At 35.3% G+C, this 21,316-nt stretch overlaps 1 protein-coding gene across 6 annotated transcripts in view; it reads right to left on the bottom strand.

Moving 5' to 3' along the window:
* SORBS2 (sorbin and SH3 domain containing 2) overlaps positions 1 to 21,316 on the bottom strand; it is a 194,678-nt gene that overhangs the window by 71,394 nt on the left and 101,968 nt on the right. For all 6 annotated transcript variants that reach the window (XM_012724884.1, XM_012724885.1, XM_012724886.1 and 3 more), the window contains 3 exons: positions 12,182 to 12,231; positions 3,297 to 3,323; positions 2,932 to 2,987 (listed from right to left, as the gene is read on the bottom strand). In XM_012724884.1, the coding sequence (XP_012580338.1) occupies positions 2,932 to 2,987; positions 3,297 to 3,323; positions 12,182 to 12,191 (93 nt within the window). In that variant the 5' untranslated portion in view covers positions 12,192 to 12,231. The remainder of the gene's footprint in view (positions 1 to 2,931; positions 2,988 to 3,296; positions 3,324 to 12,181; positions 12,232 to 21,316) is intronic.

Below are 21,316 nucleotides of genomic sequence, written 5' to 3'. Positions count from 1 at the left end.
TTGTCTTTGCTAGTTCTTCTTCTTACTGCTGGAGTGCACGTGGGCCCAGTGCTTATGCTACTTTTCCCTATACTTATGCCATGGTGATCTCATTCAGTCTCAAGACTACAAAAACCACCTATGAGCTGGTGGTTTAGGTCTCCAACCTGAACCTTTATCTGAACTACAAACTCAGAGATGCAATCGCAACTTGACCTCGCCACATAAATGTCTGGTAGACATCTCAAATTGATCATGTCTCCTCTCACTTTTATGCAAATCTGCTTGTCCCATAGTTGTCTACCCATAGTCATCTAGTCTTCGTTGACAACAAATTCCATCGTTTCCAGTTGCAAAGACCTAAAATCTTGGCGTTGTTCTTGACTCTTTTTCTGACATCCCACATACAATCTGTCAGTAAGTTCTATTTACTCTACTTTCAAAGAACATTCAGATTCCAACTTTTCACTACCTCTACAGCTTCAACTCTGCTTTGTGTCACCATAATTTCTCACTTAAATCGTTGCAATAGTTACCTAGCCAACTTCTTCACTCTTCTTATTGCCCTGTGATATTTGTTCTCAACCAAATTATCGTGATTTTGTTATGCTATAAGACAAACAATAATAGTGGTGGTTTCAAACCCCTGGTCCCTCCCTCCCCGCAATGACTGCCATTTGAATTGAGAATAAAATGGAAATCCTTGCAATAGCTTGCAGGGAATTCTATAATCTGATATCTGTTAACCTTCACAGCATTTCCTCTTATTCTACACTACACTTACTACCTGACTCTCCTTTTCACTGGCAACCTTGCTGGTCCTTGAACAATCCACCAAGCTTCTACCATAAAGTTCTCACTCTGCCTGGATGTCCTTTCCCCTTCAAAGCTATCTGTCCTCTCAGTGAGGCAGGAGATGTTGGTGTTTATCAAATGTTTGTTGATAAACACATCTATTTCTCTTCTAAATAAATTAACAATGTTAGAAGAACAGTCGTTTCAGAGAATTTTACATATAGGGAAATATTTCCTTGCTAACATTTTGATTATCAACAGCTGATTAATATACTTTCTGAAGCAATACATTTAAAAAGGTAAAAATTCAAGTTTTAGTAAAAATGGATATTGAAAAGGGGTGAATGCTGCTTGAATTAAGATAAATATTTCTTGTCAAAGTGAGTATAATTGACACTTAAAGATATCACATACATGTAAATAAAGTAGACTTAGGTACCAAAGGTCAGACATGAGAAATATATGTTTTTGTTTTAATTTAAAAATATTTTGAGTGCTAAGGTGTTTTACAGAGTCATAAGTGGTAGTAGATCATTACTGATTCCTAATAAATATCTCCAAGGAAAAAACTGTAGAACACAAAGTCTGGATAAAAGATGTGAATATTTCAAAAATTTAAGATAATTTAATAGGGTTTGAAATAGGAAGAAGGTTTCTTTCTCCTTTCCCTTTCAACGTGAAAACTAATGAAGCATTAGGTTATCAAAGAAGTGCAAACCAGAAGTATTAGGGTCCCCACAGTACACTTGTAAGAAGAGAGTGGAAAGTATAAAGTACCGCCTGGCAGTCTGAGGACTGAGAAGCCACAGCAACTGCAGGTTTTTGTTGCTCTTGCTGAAGAGGTATCTTTGTAGTCTCTGAAGAAAGCTCAGGTAGCTGTTTGTGGCTTTCAGTATCCTGTCCTGAAAGGGGAGCTATCTGAATGGAAAGAGATGTTGTGTGTATTTCAGGCACTGGGTTAGGGGGTGGTGAGCAAGACTTTTTGAGATATGAGGGTATTTCAACTGGTTTGGAAAACTGTGGGGGATTAAAGGGAATACTGCTTCCTAAGTCCTGGTTCTGGATTAGTTTCAATGTAGAAATTCTCCGTGTTTGAGAATCTTGCATATAATCCTCTTGTAGAAATGGGGTACTCATGTCAACATTTGGTGGGGGGTCTGTACTGGAAGGTGTAGGTAGTGAATTAGTAATTTTTTGTGTGTATGATACAGTTGTGTTAGATTCTTCAGAATATATAATTGTCTGATTGGTGTCTTCATTAGAACACATAGTTCTCTGCAAAGGTTTTGTGTTTATAGAGTCTTCTTTACAGGAGGGAATTTGTATGTTAGTCACAAGTTGATCTAAAATGTCACCCTTTGTGTGACTGGTTATCAAAGAGCTACTTAAACTCTCTTTTCTGGATGGTGGAAGGGGTGCCTGAATTGGCAAAGTATTCAGAGAAAGAAATGATGTTGAAGAAAAAACAGAAGGAAAGTCACAGTTAGTCATTAAAGAAATCAATGTCAACCCTACCCCTAAAGAAAGCAGAACAGTCATGCCTTCTTATGCTAGACTAGATTGAAAGATCATGCTTACTCTGTGCTACTAAAATTCATTTAATTTATTATCAATAATTGCCCTCTCTGGGGAAATAATTTTTATAGAGAATATAAAGTTATAAAGTGTGTCTCCATTGACATTTTGCGAAATTAGGCGTATATAAGTTTTCTAAACTCTGAGGCATATGTAACACACACACACACACACACACACACACAGTGTTTACTTAGTCACATTGTTTCAATGATATTTTACTAATCTTACCAACACAGAGTTCCTTTAGTTAATACAATGAACAATTGTACAACTCATATTTATTTAATAAATAATGCATTGCTGATTTCATAACTTTGAAATCCAAAGCAACAGCTGACCATTTTTTAAGAATTAAATAACCAAAACATGTCAGTAACTGACCTACTTTTATGAAGTGGGTCAGAAAAAGCCCCCAAAATGTTTTCAACTTAAAACATGTCTTCCATATTATAAATACAAGTATGGCAAGCAATGCAAATACAAAAGCAAAAACATATTTAAAATAAAGTACATTTGACATTGCGTCTTACTAGAAAATAGGTTCTAAAGCAATGGTGTAGTAGACAGATGTAGAATTACCTGAGGTGGTGATTTTTTTTCTTGTAGGTTAGGTCGAACGCTTCTAAAACCTTTTGCTGCAAGAGAGGAATATGGAGCATTTCCATTCAGTGTCTCTTGATTTCAATCATTGTAAGATCTCCAAGCTTTTATTAAGGGAAAACAAACTGGATACAAAAATATCTACATTCATTTGTCACTTTTTAATTAACTATTTTCATTTCAAAGAAGTTTTCTTTCTAGATATTTAATTCAATTTAATATCCCACTGCATATTGTATATTATGTAATTTAAGTTTATTGTGAGGGCAACAATGTGGTTATGAATAATCAAAACAAAAGATTTCCAATAAGGGTAATGATTATTCAGAATAACATTTCTGTACCTGAGTCTGGTGACTGAGAATCACGTCCTAAAAGGAAAAAAAATCTTGAAATTAATAGTAAGGTAAAAGAAATGAACAATATAGTAAAACAATATAGTAAAAATCATTTGTCAAAGACCACATGCATTTTCTTTTTGCACACATAACCTGGGTAAGTTGGAAAATTCTAGTTAATTCTAGTTAAGTTAAATATACTAAGGGGTGGTTTGTGCATTTACTTTTACTTCACCTGGAATATCTGTTATGAAATATATATGATATATAGTTGACACACACACACACACACACACACATAATATATATATTATGCTTTTTCACCTCAATAAAGTACAACCAGGTAATCTTCATCTTATTTGCTCAAATTGGTTATATAAATTTCTAAATATCAAACTAAAGGGTCAAGAGGAATCTAGTTTGGAAACAATGATGGCTTCTCTCAGCATAAGTCAAACCACTAGGTTCTCAGCTTTTAACTTGATGGACTGACTGAATCTTTAACTCCCATGTTTAAATAGAGAATTTTTTTTCAGTTTGCACTTTTTTTTTTTACTTTGAGTAAGAGTAAATGTGTCTATCCCATTATGCAATATTTTATGGCTAAACATGGCCAAGGGTTAAAATTCCAATTTGAACCCATATTTTATTGAAACTTACGTGAGCAGTTGAAGTTTTGTTTTAAATGGATGGCCTCTTAAGAATACACCATTTCGATTTCTTTAAAATAAGTCCAATTATAAATATTTAAAACATCTAATCCTGATTTGCTATTTTATGGTGGCTCTTCACAGGCCACCATAAATACCCTCCTGAGTGAATACTGTTCACCACAGCCCTGCTTATATTTCATCACTGCCAGGAAACTCAGGAAAGGGAAAACAAATGCGTTTCAAATCAGGTAACAGAGAAAGCATAAAAATCCTGCACCCACATCAAATAAAGTTTTTTTAAAAAAAAAAAAGACTCAGCAGATGTGAAGAGAAAACGGCATTGCGTTATCATTCTTCATGATTCCTGTGAACACACAGAGCGAGAGCTCTAGAGATCAGGGCCTTAAATTCCAGTATTCTTTAGTAGATAGTCATTGCTTCTCTGAACAAGCACATGGCACAGTTTTTTTGTTGTTGTTGTTTAATTTTATAACAGTTTATTTTTACATCATTTTGTACATTTTTTTTTTCCATCTCAATTGTAATCCCCGCGGGTTTCCCATCACCAAGTCACCCGTGTGTCATCACCATAATCACGTGCACCTCCCCCCCCCATTTCTGATCCCGTTCCCCACTCCACCCCCTCAAAATGTCTCTGGTATATGGTTGTTCATTATTTTTGTTATTTTCTCTCCTGGTCCATTATGCTCCTGCTATGAGTGAAACCATCCGGTATTTTTCTTTCTCTTTCTGGCTTATCTCACTAAGCATGATCTTTTCCAGCTCCATCCAAGTTGCTGCAAAAGACATGTGTTTCTCTTTTTTGGTTGCTGAGTAATATACATGGGGCAGTTTTATAGCTGCTTTGTTTACGTATATCAATAGGGTCTTTGAGAATGAAGAGCTCAAACAGCTCTCTTCAGTACGCACAAGTGCAGGATTCCTGTCAGAGAGATTGTCCTCCCCTTGCTGTGTTGCTGTTGGAGGTTGGACTGGAGGTCCTCAAAGGTCCTTTCCAACTTCATGACTCTCATACTGTGATTTTAAGTAGCTGTGTTTGTGCAGCTGGCTACACCATAATCTCTATGTTGGTTTTATTTAAATTCCTTTTAAGTAATGTACACACTAAACTGACATTTTGAACTATACTTTTGTTGGAAATCATGAAGATTTTAATTCTTCCAATTCCTTTCTTTAGAGGATTCAATTGCTTCACAAGAATTAATTTTACTATTAATTAAATTTAAGTAAACGAATTGAATGCCTACTGTGTTTAGAAGTACTATCAGTCTTTCCATTTATTTTCCTTTACCCTCATTTAATCCTGATAAATCTGTGTTTGTTTAGGAGTGACTAAGTTCTCAGACTGGTAGTAGAATATCAGACAAATTCCTTACCTTTTAAGAAAGGAAAACTAAGGTACAAACAGACAGACAAGAATCTTCCTGAGGGTGTGAATGGGCAGGTGGCACGGTAATCTGGTCACCTCAGTACACACCCTTAGCAACGCAACCTTGACTTCCCAGTGTATAGGCAAAGTAGAATATACTTTGAAAGGGTTATTGTGTATCTCTAGTCATTGTTTTCTTTTTAGCATACATTTAAAACCTCAGTGTCTGCTTTGAAGGTTGTGTGGGAATTTACTTCTTGTAAAAGAAGAAGCGAAACACTGATTTAGTGAACAAACCATTGGTAACTATCAGTATGTTGACTTTCTAATCTGAAAGAGGAGACAGGGAAGCTTGCAACACTTTGTGGAGGTAGTCTTTCACCAAGGCTGCTTTATTTTAATAATATCTAATAAATATTTAATATCTAATAATATTTAATAAATATGTGTAATACATATTTATTAATCCCCTTTGATTCACACACTGTTTCAAGTAAGTTTTTGTGAGGCTACCATAAATGTGGTTGGGCATAAAATAAACTGATTTCTTTCTTCAAAATGAAATCGAAGCATCTTTGAAAAAGGGATTATATACTATGTATCTAATTAATGCAAAGTAATCTTTTTTAATTAATAGTTAAGTCAAAAATTCAGGGGACTTCAGTTTTTAGAAACCTTACTTCGCGATATAAAATTTAAAATGGTCCAGAACCATTACATACTCTTGCAACCAAAGATCATTTCATATCTCATAAGTATTTAGGCTTTCCATTAAGCTAAGTGACTTGAACTTCCTGATATTCCAGTTGTGACTCTACAAAATGGCCGTCTTTTGTTCCAGCTAATATTGTTCCCATGGGGTTGAGTTCATAAATAATGATTGGTGTTGGTGCGTAGTGTGCCACCCTCCCTCACCTGCACATCCATGGTCCACATTTGAGCAGCCTGACTAGAATTTACTTGACTGAAATGTTCATGATATTTATAGCACAGGCATTTTGATGATTATCTGTTCCTGGATTCCCATTCCCCTAAGGTATTTCAAGTAAAAACATATTTGTTATTTCTCCTGATATTTGTTCATATTCATCCATACTGATAAACATGTACAAATACATATGTGTATATACATATGTATATAATTTTAACCCACATGAAATCATACTACACACATCTCAATGCAGTTTGCAGTTTTAAAAACTAACAATTGAAAATACATTGTGTACCACCTGGTACCATATGTTTACTTAAACTTAGACATTAAAAATCACTTGTGGATTGGGGGTGGTGGGCAGGAATGGATTCTCTATGTGGAAGTTTGTTTCTTTCCTTAAAAAAGTGGGTAATTCAAGTAGCTTTACAGGCAAGAAGATCATTAATATTTTATTAACTACTAAGTGTGTGTGTATACACAAAACGCTGATATGCACAGTGCAAATTTAAATTATTTAAACACTTTCCATATTTTCCCTACTCTGTCTCCAAATCCATGAATATTATGAATAAAAAGTCAGAAACCCCAAATCAAACAGCCAACAATCAAACCAACCGGCAGTCACCAAAGATCTGGTACATTTCTCAGGGTTTAGAGACTCTGGAGTTGTTGGATGCTGTTTAAGCACTACACTAAAAATTCAGGGAAATAATGATAGACATTTATTACAAAGTGGCCTACTTTGGTGGATGTTGAAATAGCATACTCCCAGTTAGTTTCTACAGTATATTTTTACCTGTGGATACAAGTTAATTTTCATTAGACCAAGAGCTCACTCTTTATGTATGTGTGTGTGTGTGTGTGTGTGTGTGTGTGTGTGTAGGTTCTTACAGATGGACTAAGGGAAGGAAAGTTTCAGGTTTCTCACAAAACTAATATTCTATTTATCAATCTGTTTGCAACCTTTAATGAAGAAGCAAATTAATAAAGATTCCACTTCCTGCCAACAAGAGTTGACCATCTACCCCACAACAATTTTTAGGTCTAAACAACTAATGTACCTAAGAGTTATCTTAACTGAACATTATATTGCTTCAGCTCATGAGATGCCAAAACTTAAGTAATTATTAACACTTGAAATTACTAAACACATTTTTGGCAAGGGGACTATTGTTTTTAAATAGACTTTCAAAATGTCTTTCTACATGATATCAGTTTCCTTTGGATTTCCTTTTTAGAACAACAGTCAGAAGGCCTAGAAGCTATTCTTGAAATGAGAAAAGTAAGAACCTGTGGGTCATTAGGAAAGTATTTACAGCCACTTTAATCATCCAAACAAGATAATTCTGGAAAGAGAGAAAGGTCAGATAAAGCCATTCAAATGCGACATCCTGTGAGTTAGTGATATTATACCTGCAGCCAATAGGTTTGGAGAACTTTGAACTCTCTTCACAGATGTTAATGTGACAGACATGGCAGCACGTTTGCGAGCACACCCACCGCTATCTGGAAGCAAAAAAATGATATAGCAGAGGCCACAGCAGAGGAGAAAGCACATGCAGTGTCATGCATCCTCAGTGAAACGTGCCAGACATCAGTGAGAAAGATGGCCAGAGTCAGTAACCATGGAATGCATCTGCAAATTACACACCCACCCCGAATAAAATGAACTATAAACACAACAAAAGAAAAAATCAGGGGCCTGGGAACTCTGTGCCAATGCTTTGGGGGAGAAACAGAGTGTGTACTTAACATTTTTTGGTTTTTCTTTAATGACAGAGCATATTGTTGTAGAACTCAACTTTCTTTATACTGTGTAAATTCAATTCATATTAAATTTATAGCAGCCTTATCTCTTTTTAGAGTTATAGATAGCCTATATTTTATGATTAAGAGCTATGATATAATATAATATACTTTCAGATCTATCCTTCACGCTTTACTGTATTTTAGCTATTAGGACTCCTGAAGATAGTTTGAAGCATTAACTGACATATATAGAATACATTTAACATATGGAATTCATAAAGAAATCACATTGTGGAAATTATATGTCTTCCTATAATTTTTATTAATCACATAAATTATTAGTGTAATTGAAATAAAATATTGATATATATGATGTTGAAATGACCATGTTTTTAAAAATTATGTTGTTTCTATGCTTTTGTATATGTCAACCTATACATTTGCATTTAAACAAATCATAATGTAAAGCAAAACATGTAAAAATGGATTGTATTTTACTATGTATGTAGAGTTCAGAGTAATGAGACTTCTAAAATAGGAAGTTTAATGTTCTATTTATGAATAAATTCCAATTCCATTCCACATTCCTTTGTCATATGGCATGTGCAATAAATAGTTTTGCTCAGTCCCCTGGAACCAAGACAACTTTAATTTTGTTAAAGTTACAACAAGAAAGAAAAAAAAATCAATATGATACCATAATCATTATATATTGCCATATACTATTCTTTATTGTTATTTCTGAAGGAAAATTATCCATTTTGAATGGAATTAAGGACATTTTAGAATGCTTGGAACTATTAGTTGAATTCATTTTTGATTAAATCACAAGTAGTAAGTTCAACAGACCTTAAAATTGGTAGAACAATTTTCAAATCAGAAACATAATTTCTTGGATGTATATTTAAAATAATAATTTCCCAATGCAGATAATAACTTAAAACTGAAAAATGACTTGTAACAACAGTGACAGTCAAATAAATCAAAGGTTAGAATTCAAAGACCAAACATAGACAAATGGTAAAAACACACAACTGAAGAAATCTTCAAAAGAGGCACCAAAAGGCTTTTGGCAAACTGTAAATAGCTACAAAGGACATGTGTTCCTGATAAAGTGAGGTAATGCTATTGAATATGTGGGGAGAGCGGCTACCAACAGGCTAAAATGGGTTATGCAGTCAGGAGTGTTAAAGTGAAAACTGATGATTTCTTAAGAGAGTTTTGTTTTCTATTAGTTCTGACTTTCCAAAGACAAGCAGAGATTAAAAGGGAAATATTTCAGAAGGAGGAAGTCCAGGGTCATATGGATTAAACCTGTGGTTCCCAGACTGTGTGCTGACGTGCCCTGGGCACGTGGATTCACAAGGGTGGTGGAGGAGAATTGACAATTATGCAGATCTTGCATGAATTTTTGGTCCATTTCAGCATAATAGATTGCATACTATTCTCCCTTTGGATGTTGCCACATTTTTGAAAAGTTGGATTTTTGGTGGTTGCTCTGATGAAAAACAAGTACCTTGTGAAAATCATTTTGGACTGGTAAATGACAGTGGCAATGTATAATTTAATAAGAGAGTGTTTGGGGTGCTCAACATATGCAGTGCTCAACACAGAAAATAACTGATTATAAAAAAATAAAATTCATGTGAATTTTGTTAAATTGCTTCTGAATTGATGGGATATAGTATTTAACTATATAGTACTTAATGAAATAAAGAACATAGATTTTTTAAACTGAAGAATGTGGTAAAAAATGACAGAAATATCTTGGCACTGTAAACCAAGGAGTGAGAACCTCAAAGTAAAGTAATTTCTAAACTACTCTAAGATATTCATTAAATAAATGGAGACTGACTTCATTAACAGTTTAATAAAGTTTAACAAAAATAACTTTTTCTTAGTTGGAAAAACTGAGTTATTTGTGAAATTGAAGAACTAGAGAAATATGTTTTCTGTTTCTATTTAGTTGTGTGTTGATGCTTTGATATTTTTCAAGATATTTAGATGTCAAAATAAGGAATCTATCATGCATACTTTACACCATATCAGAAGATCCTAATTTTACTCTTGCCTAACACTCATTATGGTTTGTAGCCTTGTTAGGTCACTTTCATGAGCTACGAAATTCTTGGAAGCTGTTTCTATTGCCGGAAAATTGCAAACAATAAGCTCTTTAAAGTCCTCTCCTTTCTTTCATTAATAGATAAAATTTGCCTTAGAAAACAATGGGTAACAAGTAATAAGAGTGAAAATGCACCATATTTTACACTTTATACATTGTTTAGATATTTTAGGATGGAAAATGAGTCCTGTTTCTTTTGGTTAATTGATCATGTATTCAACTAAAAATGAAGCACTGGTTTAAAAGGATCTGTTTTAAATCTTGTAATGTGGACACTGAGACAGCAATATATCTCTTTAGCAATTGATAGATAATGAAGACACATTTTATTACTACATTTAGGGAAAAATTTTTTCTTCAATTTTTAGATATTGCTATAATTTCCCACAGGAATATTTACATATTTAAAGGTGTTATGTTTTTATAGTGACATTGTAGTCTGACTTTGGAATTTTAAACCAAGAGTTCCAGTCACATGCATAATTTTGAATTTCATATTTTACATGCATCAATTCACTCATAGACGCAAATAGAAATTTGCATAGAAGCTATGCAAATTCACTTTCATACAAAGCCAAGCTACTACTTAAAAATGAGAAGATGCTTTGAGTGTTGTATTTATGCTGCTCCAAGTTCCCAGCAACCTAACAGAATTACCAGTTTCCGTTTGCCTGCTTTGCTACTAGGATCAGAAGGTGAACCACTGAATGCATTGCACATGAAAATGGCATATTTATTATAATCCCATATTATGCCTCTGTCATAACCAGGTTATAATAAATAGGAAAATTAGCATTCCACAAAATGAAGCATATTGGGAAGCTATGTTCATCCTATCTGTGAGGAAAGAGCTTAGAACACTCAGTAAATATAACTACCTCATGTGAACATGCTTTGGCACAACTGTAGCTTTACAGCATGATTTAATCCTCACTCAGCACTGGGCTCTGCATCCTATCTGCTTTTTTGCAGTCTCTTTTGCCTAATAAAAGTCCTCCTTTCATTTCCATGTCTAAATGGAAATTTCCACACCTCCAATTGCCCAAATGCTTTTACCTGGTTCATTTCTGGGGTTCCAATTTCTCTTGCTCTATCAGTGTCCTTGGATCTGTGGATGTCTCAAGTCGTTTCTTCTTGCCTGCTCCCTACCTTCTGAGGTCATTAGAGCAGGTCTCTGCTGAAGCAGCCACTGACTCAAGCACAGAGGAGCGGGTCTCTACACTCGATTTAGGGATTATTTATAGGGATTATTTATAGGTGGTTGTTAATTGTCTCTCCAGGCGCTTTGATAACAATAAGTGACAACAAACCTGAAACTATCTTGATGTCAGCAAATATTTTGAATCATCTTTTCTCCTTTACCATGAGGTGACTGCTATTTTTTGAACCATAAATTACATTTCAGTGACAAAGTTGTCTTCCAGAATAATTACTAATATAAAAATTCCAGAGGGAAGAAGGTGAAAATAGAAGCTAAAATATTTGTACTATGCAAAAACTTCCTATGTACACAGCTTGTATCACCAACACTTTCACAATTAATCTGTATTCATAAGAGCTCAGAGGCATCAGTGTTGTTCAGCTATTTGGAGACAACTTTTCTCACATCAGAAATACAATGCTTATGACTTGATATGTATGTATAGATTAATGAAATTGATTTTCTATGAAATTCTGACATTGTAACTGCTTTCAACAGAAAGAACTTTTAGAATGAGGCGCTTTCTGTTAGAGCAATTTTGACTTTAGCTTCTTCTAAGTGAGAGAGTCCAAAAATAACCATGCAGATGACATAGTACTGAATCCTAAGATTTGCAGGAGTTAATTCCAAGACATAATTACAGAAAAAGTAGGTAAAACAGAAAATTTTACTTCTAATAGCTATAATAATGGAGCCCAATGACTAAAACATCAAGGAATGAGTTTAGGTTGTCTATCTAATCAAAATCACAGTTAAGATCAGCAGAGTGTTAAGCTAATGATTGAGGGTGAATATAATTTTTAGAGAGCAAGGCTAAAGAATTTAAGACTGAGATAGCATACCTGTATTCATTCTGACCTTGGAGGGTTTGGTATTAAAGTCTTCAATATTCCTGTAGAGAAAAAAAATGATTTATTAATTTGCTTACTAGCATGAAGGACAAAATACCATGAATATTCATTTTGGTATGTTTTGGGGATATCTGTGTACTAATATCACATTAGCAATTATCATTAACCTTATTTAAGTCAGGATTTTATATGGTAGACAGAATTTATGACTCTTTTCAAATAATATCAATTATTATCGGCACTGTGCTCACAAACATAAACTTACATTTTTGTTTAATGGTAGCCATTAATAGATGAAAATGGAGAATATTCCTTTATTATTAAAAATTAAATTTCCCCACAAAATTTATGCTAACAGTTTCTATTCTCTGTGCCTGAAAGGATCATTGGTTGTTAAGTGTCTTCTTACAAAAATGTAAATGGTATCCTGGTGCTTTGAAATCATGATCTTACATTATTCAACTTATTATATTAATTTATTTTCTTTGAAATCATCACCTTATCACATTCTATTTACTATATTCAATCTACTACTGGGTGAATTTATTACTAAGCAATAGTTAATATATTTAGCATATATTTTGAACAAAGAGTCAAAGAAGCTGAGTTCATCTCTCTTTTCATAAAGGCAAGAAATGGTTACAACATTTATTTCTGTTTTACTATTAGATCCTGTGATTTTTCTTAATGAAGTGTTTGATTTATAATAATTGTGACTAATTCATTAGAAGAGCTTGCTGGAGTGGTACTTGTTTTAGGAAGCAGTTTTTAATATTGTGTGTTATTTTATAACATGTGAGATGACTTCATTCTTTCCCTAGCATATTCCTTTAATTCAGTTTTAAAGTTTTCTATTTATCATGATCCTAAGACCAAAAGGTAAAGATATGCTCACACAGGAAGCAAGCCTTATCACAGCAGGTGTTCTAGAGAGGATGGCCTTACCTCGGCCTTTTTACCTTTGCTCCTAGTAGGGCTGAGTGATGGATCATGAACTTCATCAATACTACATATTTGATTTCTAGGAATATAAGCACTCTAACATAATTTAAAAATGCATCGATACTACATGGTATAGGGAGAGGTTCATTTCATTTAACGAAATGATGTATCAAGAAAGACACTGTATATCTTTCTTTAGGCTCTATGAGGGGCACCAATGAGCATCCTGGCTTTCTTGCCTGTGTTTTCCAGATTTCTTGCTTGCTCTTTCCACTCGCTCTTTCTTTCTGACAGTTCTCCTGCCCTGATATGCTCTGCTTTATTCATCACCCACTATTTTCTTTCAATACGGCCATCAGAGTTTCTCTCTTCAGGAAAACTGGTTTTGTTCACTGCTGTCATGAAATTCAAACTATAAAATAAAAACATAGGTACTAGCTAAATATAACGACACCTATCCTCTCTCTAGGGAGAAGGAATGATGACTATTTTTTAAAAAAATTTATTTATTTATGCACACAGAACTGGGGTACAGGCCAGAGGTGCAGGTGCAGTGAGAGGATTCACCAGAGACAGAGTGGGGAGCAGAACAGGCAGATTGATGAAGTACACTGCTGAGGGGAGCAGTGGGCAGGTCAGGAGAGGTCTGCTGTGCCATGTGGGTCACTTCCCAGGCAGCTGGGGATCAAACTCATGCTGAACTGGCTTTAGCTTCTTAGTGCTGTGCTTTACCCCGCTGCACCATCAAGGAGGGCCCAGGGATGATGACTTTTTAAGAGAACATATTTAAATGATAAGATATAATTATGAACCCTGAGAAGGGCTTTACTCTTTTCATGTCTAGACTGAATGACTGATACCTTGGTACTCAATAAATATGAAAGCAGAAATACATAGAACAGATAAAAATCACAATTCTGACATTCATATTCACCCCAATTTATTTTTAGAGCTATAAATTTGAAAACAATGCAGAAAATAGCCCTGGTAACTAGTGCTTTAGTATCTCCTATTGTGATCCGTTCTTGCCTAGCCACCGTGGGATGATGCTGCAGTGTTGGAGAAACAGGGCTGGAACATGCCAGCTGTGCCATGGCCAGGTCCTGGAAGAGTTTCCATAAAGTCTCAGTGAGTTTTACAGTACAATCTCACAGGCCAATTGACTTTACCAGCTGATGGGGGGAAACTGTATGATTCTACCTTTTCAGTTTTAAGGCAAAGAGGCACATTTTTGTTCTTTTTTTTCTTTTGGGATACACAGAAAAGTATGACACATGACAGAACTCGGCTTGGTAGGCTGCCTCTGTGTGTACTGAAGACTGGCCAGTGAGGCTAGGAAAGAAGGCAGCAGTCAGTACAGAAAGCACCGGCAAATGTTACTTATTTTAATCTCTCGGTAGCAAAACTCCTAATATGTTATCCTTAAATGGACAAAGTAAATGGAAAAGTAAAGCCTCAAGGGATGTCTGTGACCGAGCCTGAAGCCACTTCTAAAACAAGAAGCAATAAACAGTCTCCAGAAATAAGGGCCATTTCCCAAATTCTACTCTATCACTCATTTTCAGAAGACTCTACGTTTAGAACTCCATGAAAATGTTTCAAATTTGGAAAGTGAATTTCACATTTGGAAAGTGAATGACAATGATATTGTTGGGCTGGAACCATCCTGAGTGATAAAACATCAAACAGAAAGTTCACTCTCAGAACACAAAACCTGCTGATACAAAATTATAATGCTCTCCCATCGAGATAAAGAACTATCAACATTTGTTTGAATTCAATGCAGATATTTACCAAATATCAGGTACTAAAGCAGTGAATTAGGATTAAAAGGAACAAAGAAAGTTGCCATAAATCCTTGAACTTTTCCATCGTTAAAGTGATGTATTTGACTGCTTATAAATGCTATTTGTGAAGGCTTTACACTTCACATTATTCATTAGATGTCAAAATGTGAAATGACTAACTTCCTAATCAGACATGACGTTTTTTTCCAAGTTGTTAAAAGAAGTGTCTCTGTGACTGCGCTCCCCAGAAAAACCTGAAACCGAAAGCCTTCTTGGGTGACTAATAAAAATGCAGGATTCTGTTTCCATTATGTACTGAAGCCATTAGCAAATCCATGACTGAGAACTCTCTTTAGACAATTTAAACTAAAGCGAATCTAATCTCTTTTGTTCTGCTCTGAAAAAGTGTCTTTGATTGTACTTACATAACAAGCACAGATTATTCTGGAAAGCATCAAATTCCTAGAGTGTTTGCATGCTGCTGAAGAGACCGTATTTCAAGTATTCACTTTAACCAGAATTGAGACAGGAACAAGAGGATGAAAACTGAGCATAGAATGCAGACTGCCCAAAGCTGGGCAGAGAATGAGAAAACACAGAGTTAAAAAAACTCTGTTCAGTAGAGTGGGAAAGTGACTTTCAACAGGGGGTGAGGGGCTTTAGTTACTTAGGTTCAAGTCTTGCCAAAGTTTGATATAAAAGGAAACTTTTATAGGCATTTTAATTTGTGTATGGCAATGGATTTGTTTTCCTTAGGGGCCAGAGAAGCCTTTGTTCTCAATATGGTGATAGACTATGTTGGTTGTTCATGCATAGTCAAAAACATGACTTTATGCCTATAATCTTTTAATTTTGCTTGAATATCTTTTGATTAGTAGACATTCCACTGTTTCTTGCAGATCAGAGAAGCCTTTCTTCTCCAAATGCATATAGTGATAGATTGGGTCATTTAAGTTTTGAATGAGAGTCCTGCCTGTATTTGTCCACACCTCGCCACTGATGTGGGTTGGCGCCTATGATCTGGTAATTCCACTTGAACACTTGACTGTCAGGCATCCCACTCTCAAGAGGAGCAGAGGCAAAAAACTTTGCTCAATTTTAACTAAAAATTTTCTGAGTCATTTTGTATGTGCAGACTTGAAACGCCAAGGCCATCTATAGAGCATTCTGACTGAGCTTTTGTTCAGTTAATGCGAAGAGTTGCCAAGAGAAGATCGCGTGGGTTATTTTGAAGTTAATCTACTTGCAATTCATTTAGATGCACAGTCTAAATGGTAGGAAAATATTAATGAAGTCATCACATGTGTTTTAGAGATACATTTTAAACACAAGATTAAAAAGTGATGAATATTATGGTTATGTACCAGATTTTGATCTGGATTTACTGTGCAATGGGATATGTATCATTTTCTCTGACTACCAACTCCACCCAGTCAATGCATCTCCCTCCACAGCTCCCTTTTCATTTCTTCCTCTCTTCCTTGGCCCTGATTGTTGTATTTCTTGATAACCTGGAAAAATTTCCTGAAGAAAAGTACTATATGTTTTGCAAAGAAACCAGCATTTTTCCTTTTGAGATATACAATGTGATCTATTTAAAGTGCAAATTTTTTCTAAAGATGAGACTGTTGTAGAAACAGTTGATCACCTGGTAGATGATTCCTTTTTTCGATGCTATTTCAACTCCAAGTATGTGACTCAATTTCTTCTGGCTACTAAAGAAAGAGATTTGTTTTCACATTAAGTGGTTATGTGATTAAATATTGCTCTAGTATCGTATATACATGGTATCCTGTATGTCTTATTTTGCAGTACTTATGGGTGATTATAGGATATATCTAAGTACTTATATCTTTTTTTCTAAGACAATGCCATTTGCTCAACCTCATAGTAAAATACTAGAAAAATTCTGTTGACTTCAGTAACGTAAATCAAAAGCCACATGAATTCCTAATGAAAATAAATCAGATCCACAGTGGGGACCTGCTGAGTTAGGCACATATTGGGAATTAATACATAATTTACATGAACCCAATAGTGTTGGAAAGTAGATTGTAGTCAGGCAGATCTCAATTCAAATCCCAATGCAGCCATTTTCAGTCAGTTAAGTGATTTACACTGATGTTATTATCATCTTCAGCAGTAACAAAGCTGCAAGATCAAACCAAGCCCATGACCCCACTGCAAAAACCATTCCCAGTTCAGCAAATGGACATCATATTCATCCACCGGTATTTCAAATATTTTGATGTAGACCTTTATTTTCCATTAAGTCTTCAGAATATAAACTTCCCTAATATACATCAGACTTATTTTAAATTGCTTTACATTAAAGCAAGCAACTGTTGCTTAATAGGTTAATTTAAATGAATTCTTCAGTGTGTTAATTTTCCTTTCCAAACTGGGCTTCATATAGGGGTAGTAAAGGAATTCTGCTTTCCTTGCAGCTTTTCCTTTTTCATAGGACAGTCTTTTAGGTAATTTCGCTCCTAATATTGCAGTGAACAAGAGGATTCAGACCGGAAGAAATAGGGTAATCAAATGCTTGCCCCACAAATTCAGCTATAGTTACTATTACTGAATCTGAGATAAAGTAACACTTAGTTTGTGACAATTACCCTGAAACAAATAACCATTTCATTATCTTTGACAACTTAAAGCCCTAGGTGATGGCTGGAACAAAAGAGATGTCTATAAAATGTCGAATAAAGAATTGTGTGACAAATTAGAGTGATACATCTTGATGACAACCATTTCTGTTTAATTGGCTAAGTGAAAGTATCTCCTTTTCTTTCCAACATTGTCAAGAGGAGTATAAATTCTTTTTGAGGTACAATTCTTTGAAGAAGCAAAATTGTCTCTATTTGCAGACGATATTACATATCAAAAAGTCCAGACATTCCTTCAAAATTATTACTCGAATAACTGAATTCAGTCCAGTTGCAGATACAAAACCAATATACACAAATGAGTTGCATATCTACACATTAATGACAAATTATCAGAAAGACAAAACAAGAAAATTCCACTTATTATTGCCTCAAAGACAATAAAATACCTAGAAATGAATGTAGCCAAATATGTAAAAGACGTGTACACGAAACACTATGAAAGAAATTGAAGATGACACCTATAAATGGGAAGGTATTCTATGCCCATTAATTGGAAGAAGAAACATTGCTAAAATATAAATCATAAAGTAATTCATAGGTTCAATGCATTCTCTAAAAATTCCAATGACATTTTTAACAGAAATAGAAACAACAATCCTCAAATTTGTATGGAATCACAATCCTAAAATTTGTATGGAATCACAGTAGATACTGACTAACCAAGGCAACTTTGAGAAAGAACAAAATTGTAAGCATCATACTTCCTGTCAAATTCTAATGCAATGCAATAGTAATAATAGAGCTATAACTGTAAAGCCAGAATCAGATGAAACCAGACCCCTATCTCACATCGTACACACAATTCAACTCAAAATGGGCTACATTGGAACATAAGACTGGAATTACAAAACTTCTAGAAGAAAATATGGGACTAGCTATTTGACATTAATCTTGACATCAAGGATTTAGGACTTGACAACAAAAGTAAAAATAAGTAAGTGGGAATACATCAAACTAAAAACTTCTACATACAAGAAATTGTCAAATTTGGTAGCTTTAAAGAAAACTTACAACTCAATAGCAAAAACCAAAAGCCAAAAAAGTCCAACTTCATTAAAAAGTGGGCAGAAAAACAGAATACACATTTTTCCAAAGAAGAAATGGAAATTGTCAACATGTATATGACAAGGTTCTACCAATACTAACCACCAGGGCAATTCAAATCAAAATTATGATTATCATCTCACACCTCTTTGAATGAATCATTGAAAGACAAGCAAAAGGTGCTGGCAAGGACGTAGGGAAAGGGAAGCCTTGTGCATTGCTAGTGGGAATGTACAGTGGTGCAGCCATTGTGGATAACAATATGAAGGTTTCTCCAAAAGTTAAAAATAGAACTACCATGTGATCCAAGCAGAAAGACATAGCTGATTTCTATGGTCATTAGAGCATGATTAGAACTGCCAACATATAGAAGCAACCTAAGTACCTATCAATAGACAATGAATAAGAAGCGATCTCTCTCTCTCTCTCTCCCCCTCATCTGTCACTTGTCTAAAATGGAATCTTTCTTTCTTTCTTTTTTTTTTTTTAAGATTTATTTATTCATACAGAACTGGGGTACAGGCCAGAGATGTGGAAGATGAGAGGATTCACCAGAGAGAGCGGGGAGCAGAACAGGCAGATCGACGAAGTACACTGCTGAGGGAAGCAGCGGGCGGGTCAGGAGAAGTCTGCCGCGCCATGTGGTCACCTCCAGGGCAGGCGGGGATCGAACTCATGAGGAAGTGGCTTAAGCTTCTTAGTGCAGCGCTTTAGCCCGCTGCGCCACCAGGGAGGACCCCTAAAATGGAATCTTTCTTAGCTTGCATTTGTGACAACTTGGAATTGCCATAGGGCATCCTAGAGGTGAAATGGGTTGGCCTGACTGTGGGTCCTCACCCACATGCTTAAAGGGGACTCATAATGAGACTCAACTGCAGGCACACACAAAAAGGTTAATAAAGGTTGATTTACAGTAAGGGAAAATGAAGAAATGAATAACTCGGGGGGAAAGAGTGAGAGACAAATTGGTGAATGTGACCTACCAGTTTTGCTGAGCTGGAAACCTAATAGTATGCTGAAAGCTGGTGAAAAACCAAGGTCCCCCAAGGCCCATGTATCTGGTTGTACACCAAACCTGGCTGCTCAATTCCACCCTCAGTTCCCAGCAATCCTTTCCGTGGTGATGACATTATGGGATTGGTGTTTTGGATCTCTTTGGTCTGGGGTGGGGGAGTGGGGTCCATAGACCTATTTGTGGAGTTTGTTCAGGATATCCTTTACCCCGCCCCCGCCCCCAAACAGATGGAGCTTGAGGGAGTTTTGCTAGGTGAAACAAATCATGTTTGTATCAAGCAGTACAAATACTATATGGCATCACTTATATGTGGAGTCTAAAAAAAGTCCACTTCACATGAAAGAGAAAATTGTTGCCAGGGGGCCAAGGTTGGTAAAAAGACAAAAGCTTTTACGACTATGACTATAGCTGGTAATACTGTAGAGTGTAATTAAAATTGGCTCTGAGAGTATAACTTAAATGTTCTCACACACAAAAAAATTAATATGTGAAGTGATGGATGTGTTCACTAGCTTAATGTCTGGAATCTTTTTGCAGTTATATATGTGGATGAAATTTCTAGGATGTACTCTTAAAATATCTTATATTTGTATATGTTAGTTATCTCTCAACAAAGTAAGATAAGAAACCCACAAGGCACAACAGATCTCTCCTGTCTCCCCTACTGTCCCCCATTAGATGTGTATTTCATGGGTCCACCTGTTCTGTTCCCCATTCTGTCTCTGGTGAATCCTCTCATTCCCCACCCACACCTCTGGCCTACACCCTAGTTCTTGTACACATAAATAAATAAATTTTTTTTTTTTTAAAGAAAATGTTAACATTTCTATGTGTTTATTTTTAAAATCCCAACTTTTGAAAAAGTTTTTGAGACCAGGATTATGATGGTAAGAGACAAAGTAGTGGTTCAGATAGTGACTCACTGACACTCAGAAGCCCAGCTGAGCGCTAAGGCCCCGCCTTCACTAGTTGCTGAATCATCTGTGGCAGGGTTTAGAGGAAAGAAATGAAATATCTAGAGAAAGTGTGACAGAATCTGGTTGATGAAGAAATAAGGGCTCTTCAGAGAGAACCCCATGTTTATTCTTCTAACACTAACATGGAAACAGTGGCTGCTTATGACAGGGAATTCTTTTGCCCACAATTGCCCAAATCCAAACAGGAAGCTTTATTTAGATTTAAATTCAGTTCAATAGCTATTGCTATTTTGTCAAAATCTCAGAATTTTAAGTTAATAAATATATTTATTTTAATAGATTTTCATGTCACTGTTATTTTATGAAATGACTACAGCTAAATAGTACTGCTTATTGTTAATGGACGATTAAAGAAACAGTCATATTTTTCTTCTGATTGGACACACCTGCTTCCTGAACACCTGAAATAATGTTTATATAACTTAGCAATGTCAAAGGCTGTTGTGTACTGCCAGTATGACTAGGAACTTGTGTTTGTTTGTGTCTCAGGTTTGAAATGGTAAAAATCCACTTGCTATAATTGCTATGTGGAATATTTGGGGGTGGCGGTGGTAATTTGCTCCACTGTGGTCTTTATAGTCTTAAAAAAAATCCAAGCAGAAACTAATAGTTCAAGAGGGAAAATACTATCTTTGAAGGAATTCTGAAATTTGTCTTTTTGTTGAATTAGGGACAGTTTATGAAACCAT

The sequence above is a fragment of the Condylura cristata genome, unplaced genomic scaffold (genome assembly GCF_000260355.1).
Source record: "Condylura cristata isolate star-nosed mole 26May11 unplaced genomic scaffold, ConCri1.0 scaffold00014, whole genome shotgun sequence".
Classification (NCBI taxonomy): domain Eukaryota; kingdom Metazoa; phylum Chordata; class Mammalia; order Eulipotyphla; family Talpidae; genus Condylura; species Condylura cristata.
This window is presented reverse-complemented; position numbering and strand designations above follow the sequence as displayed.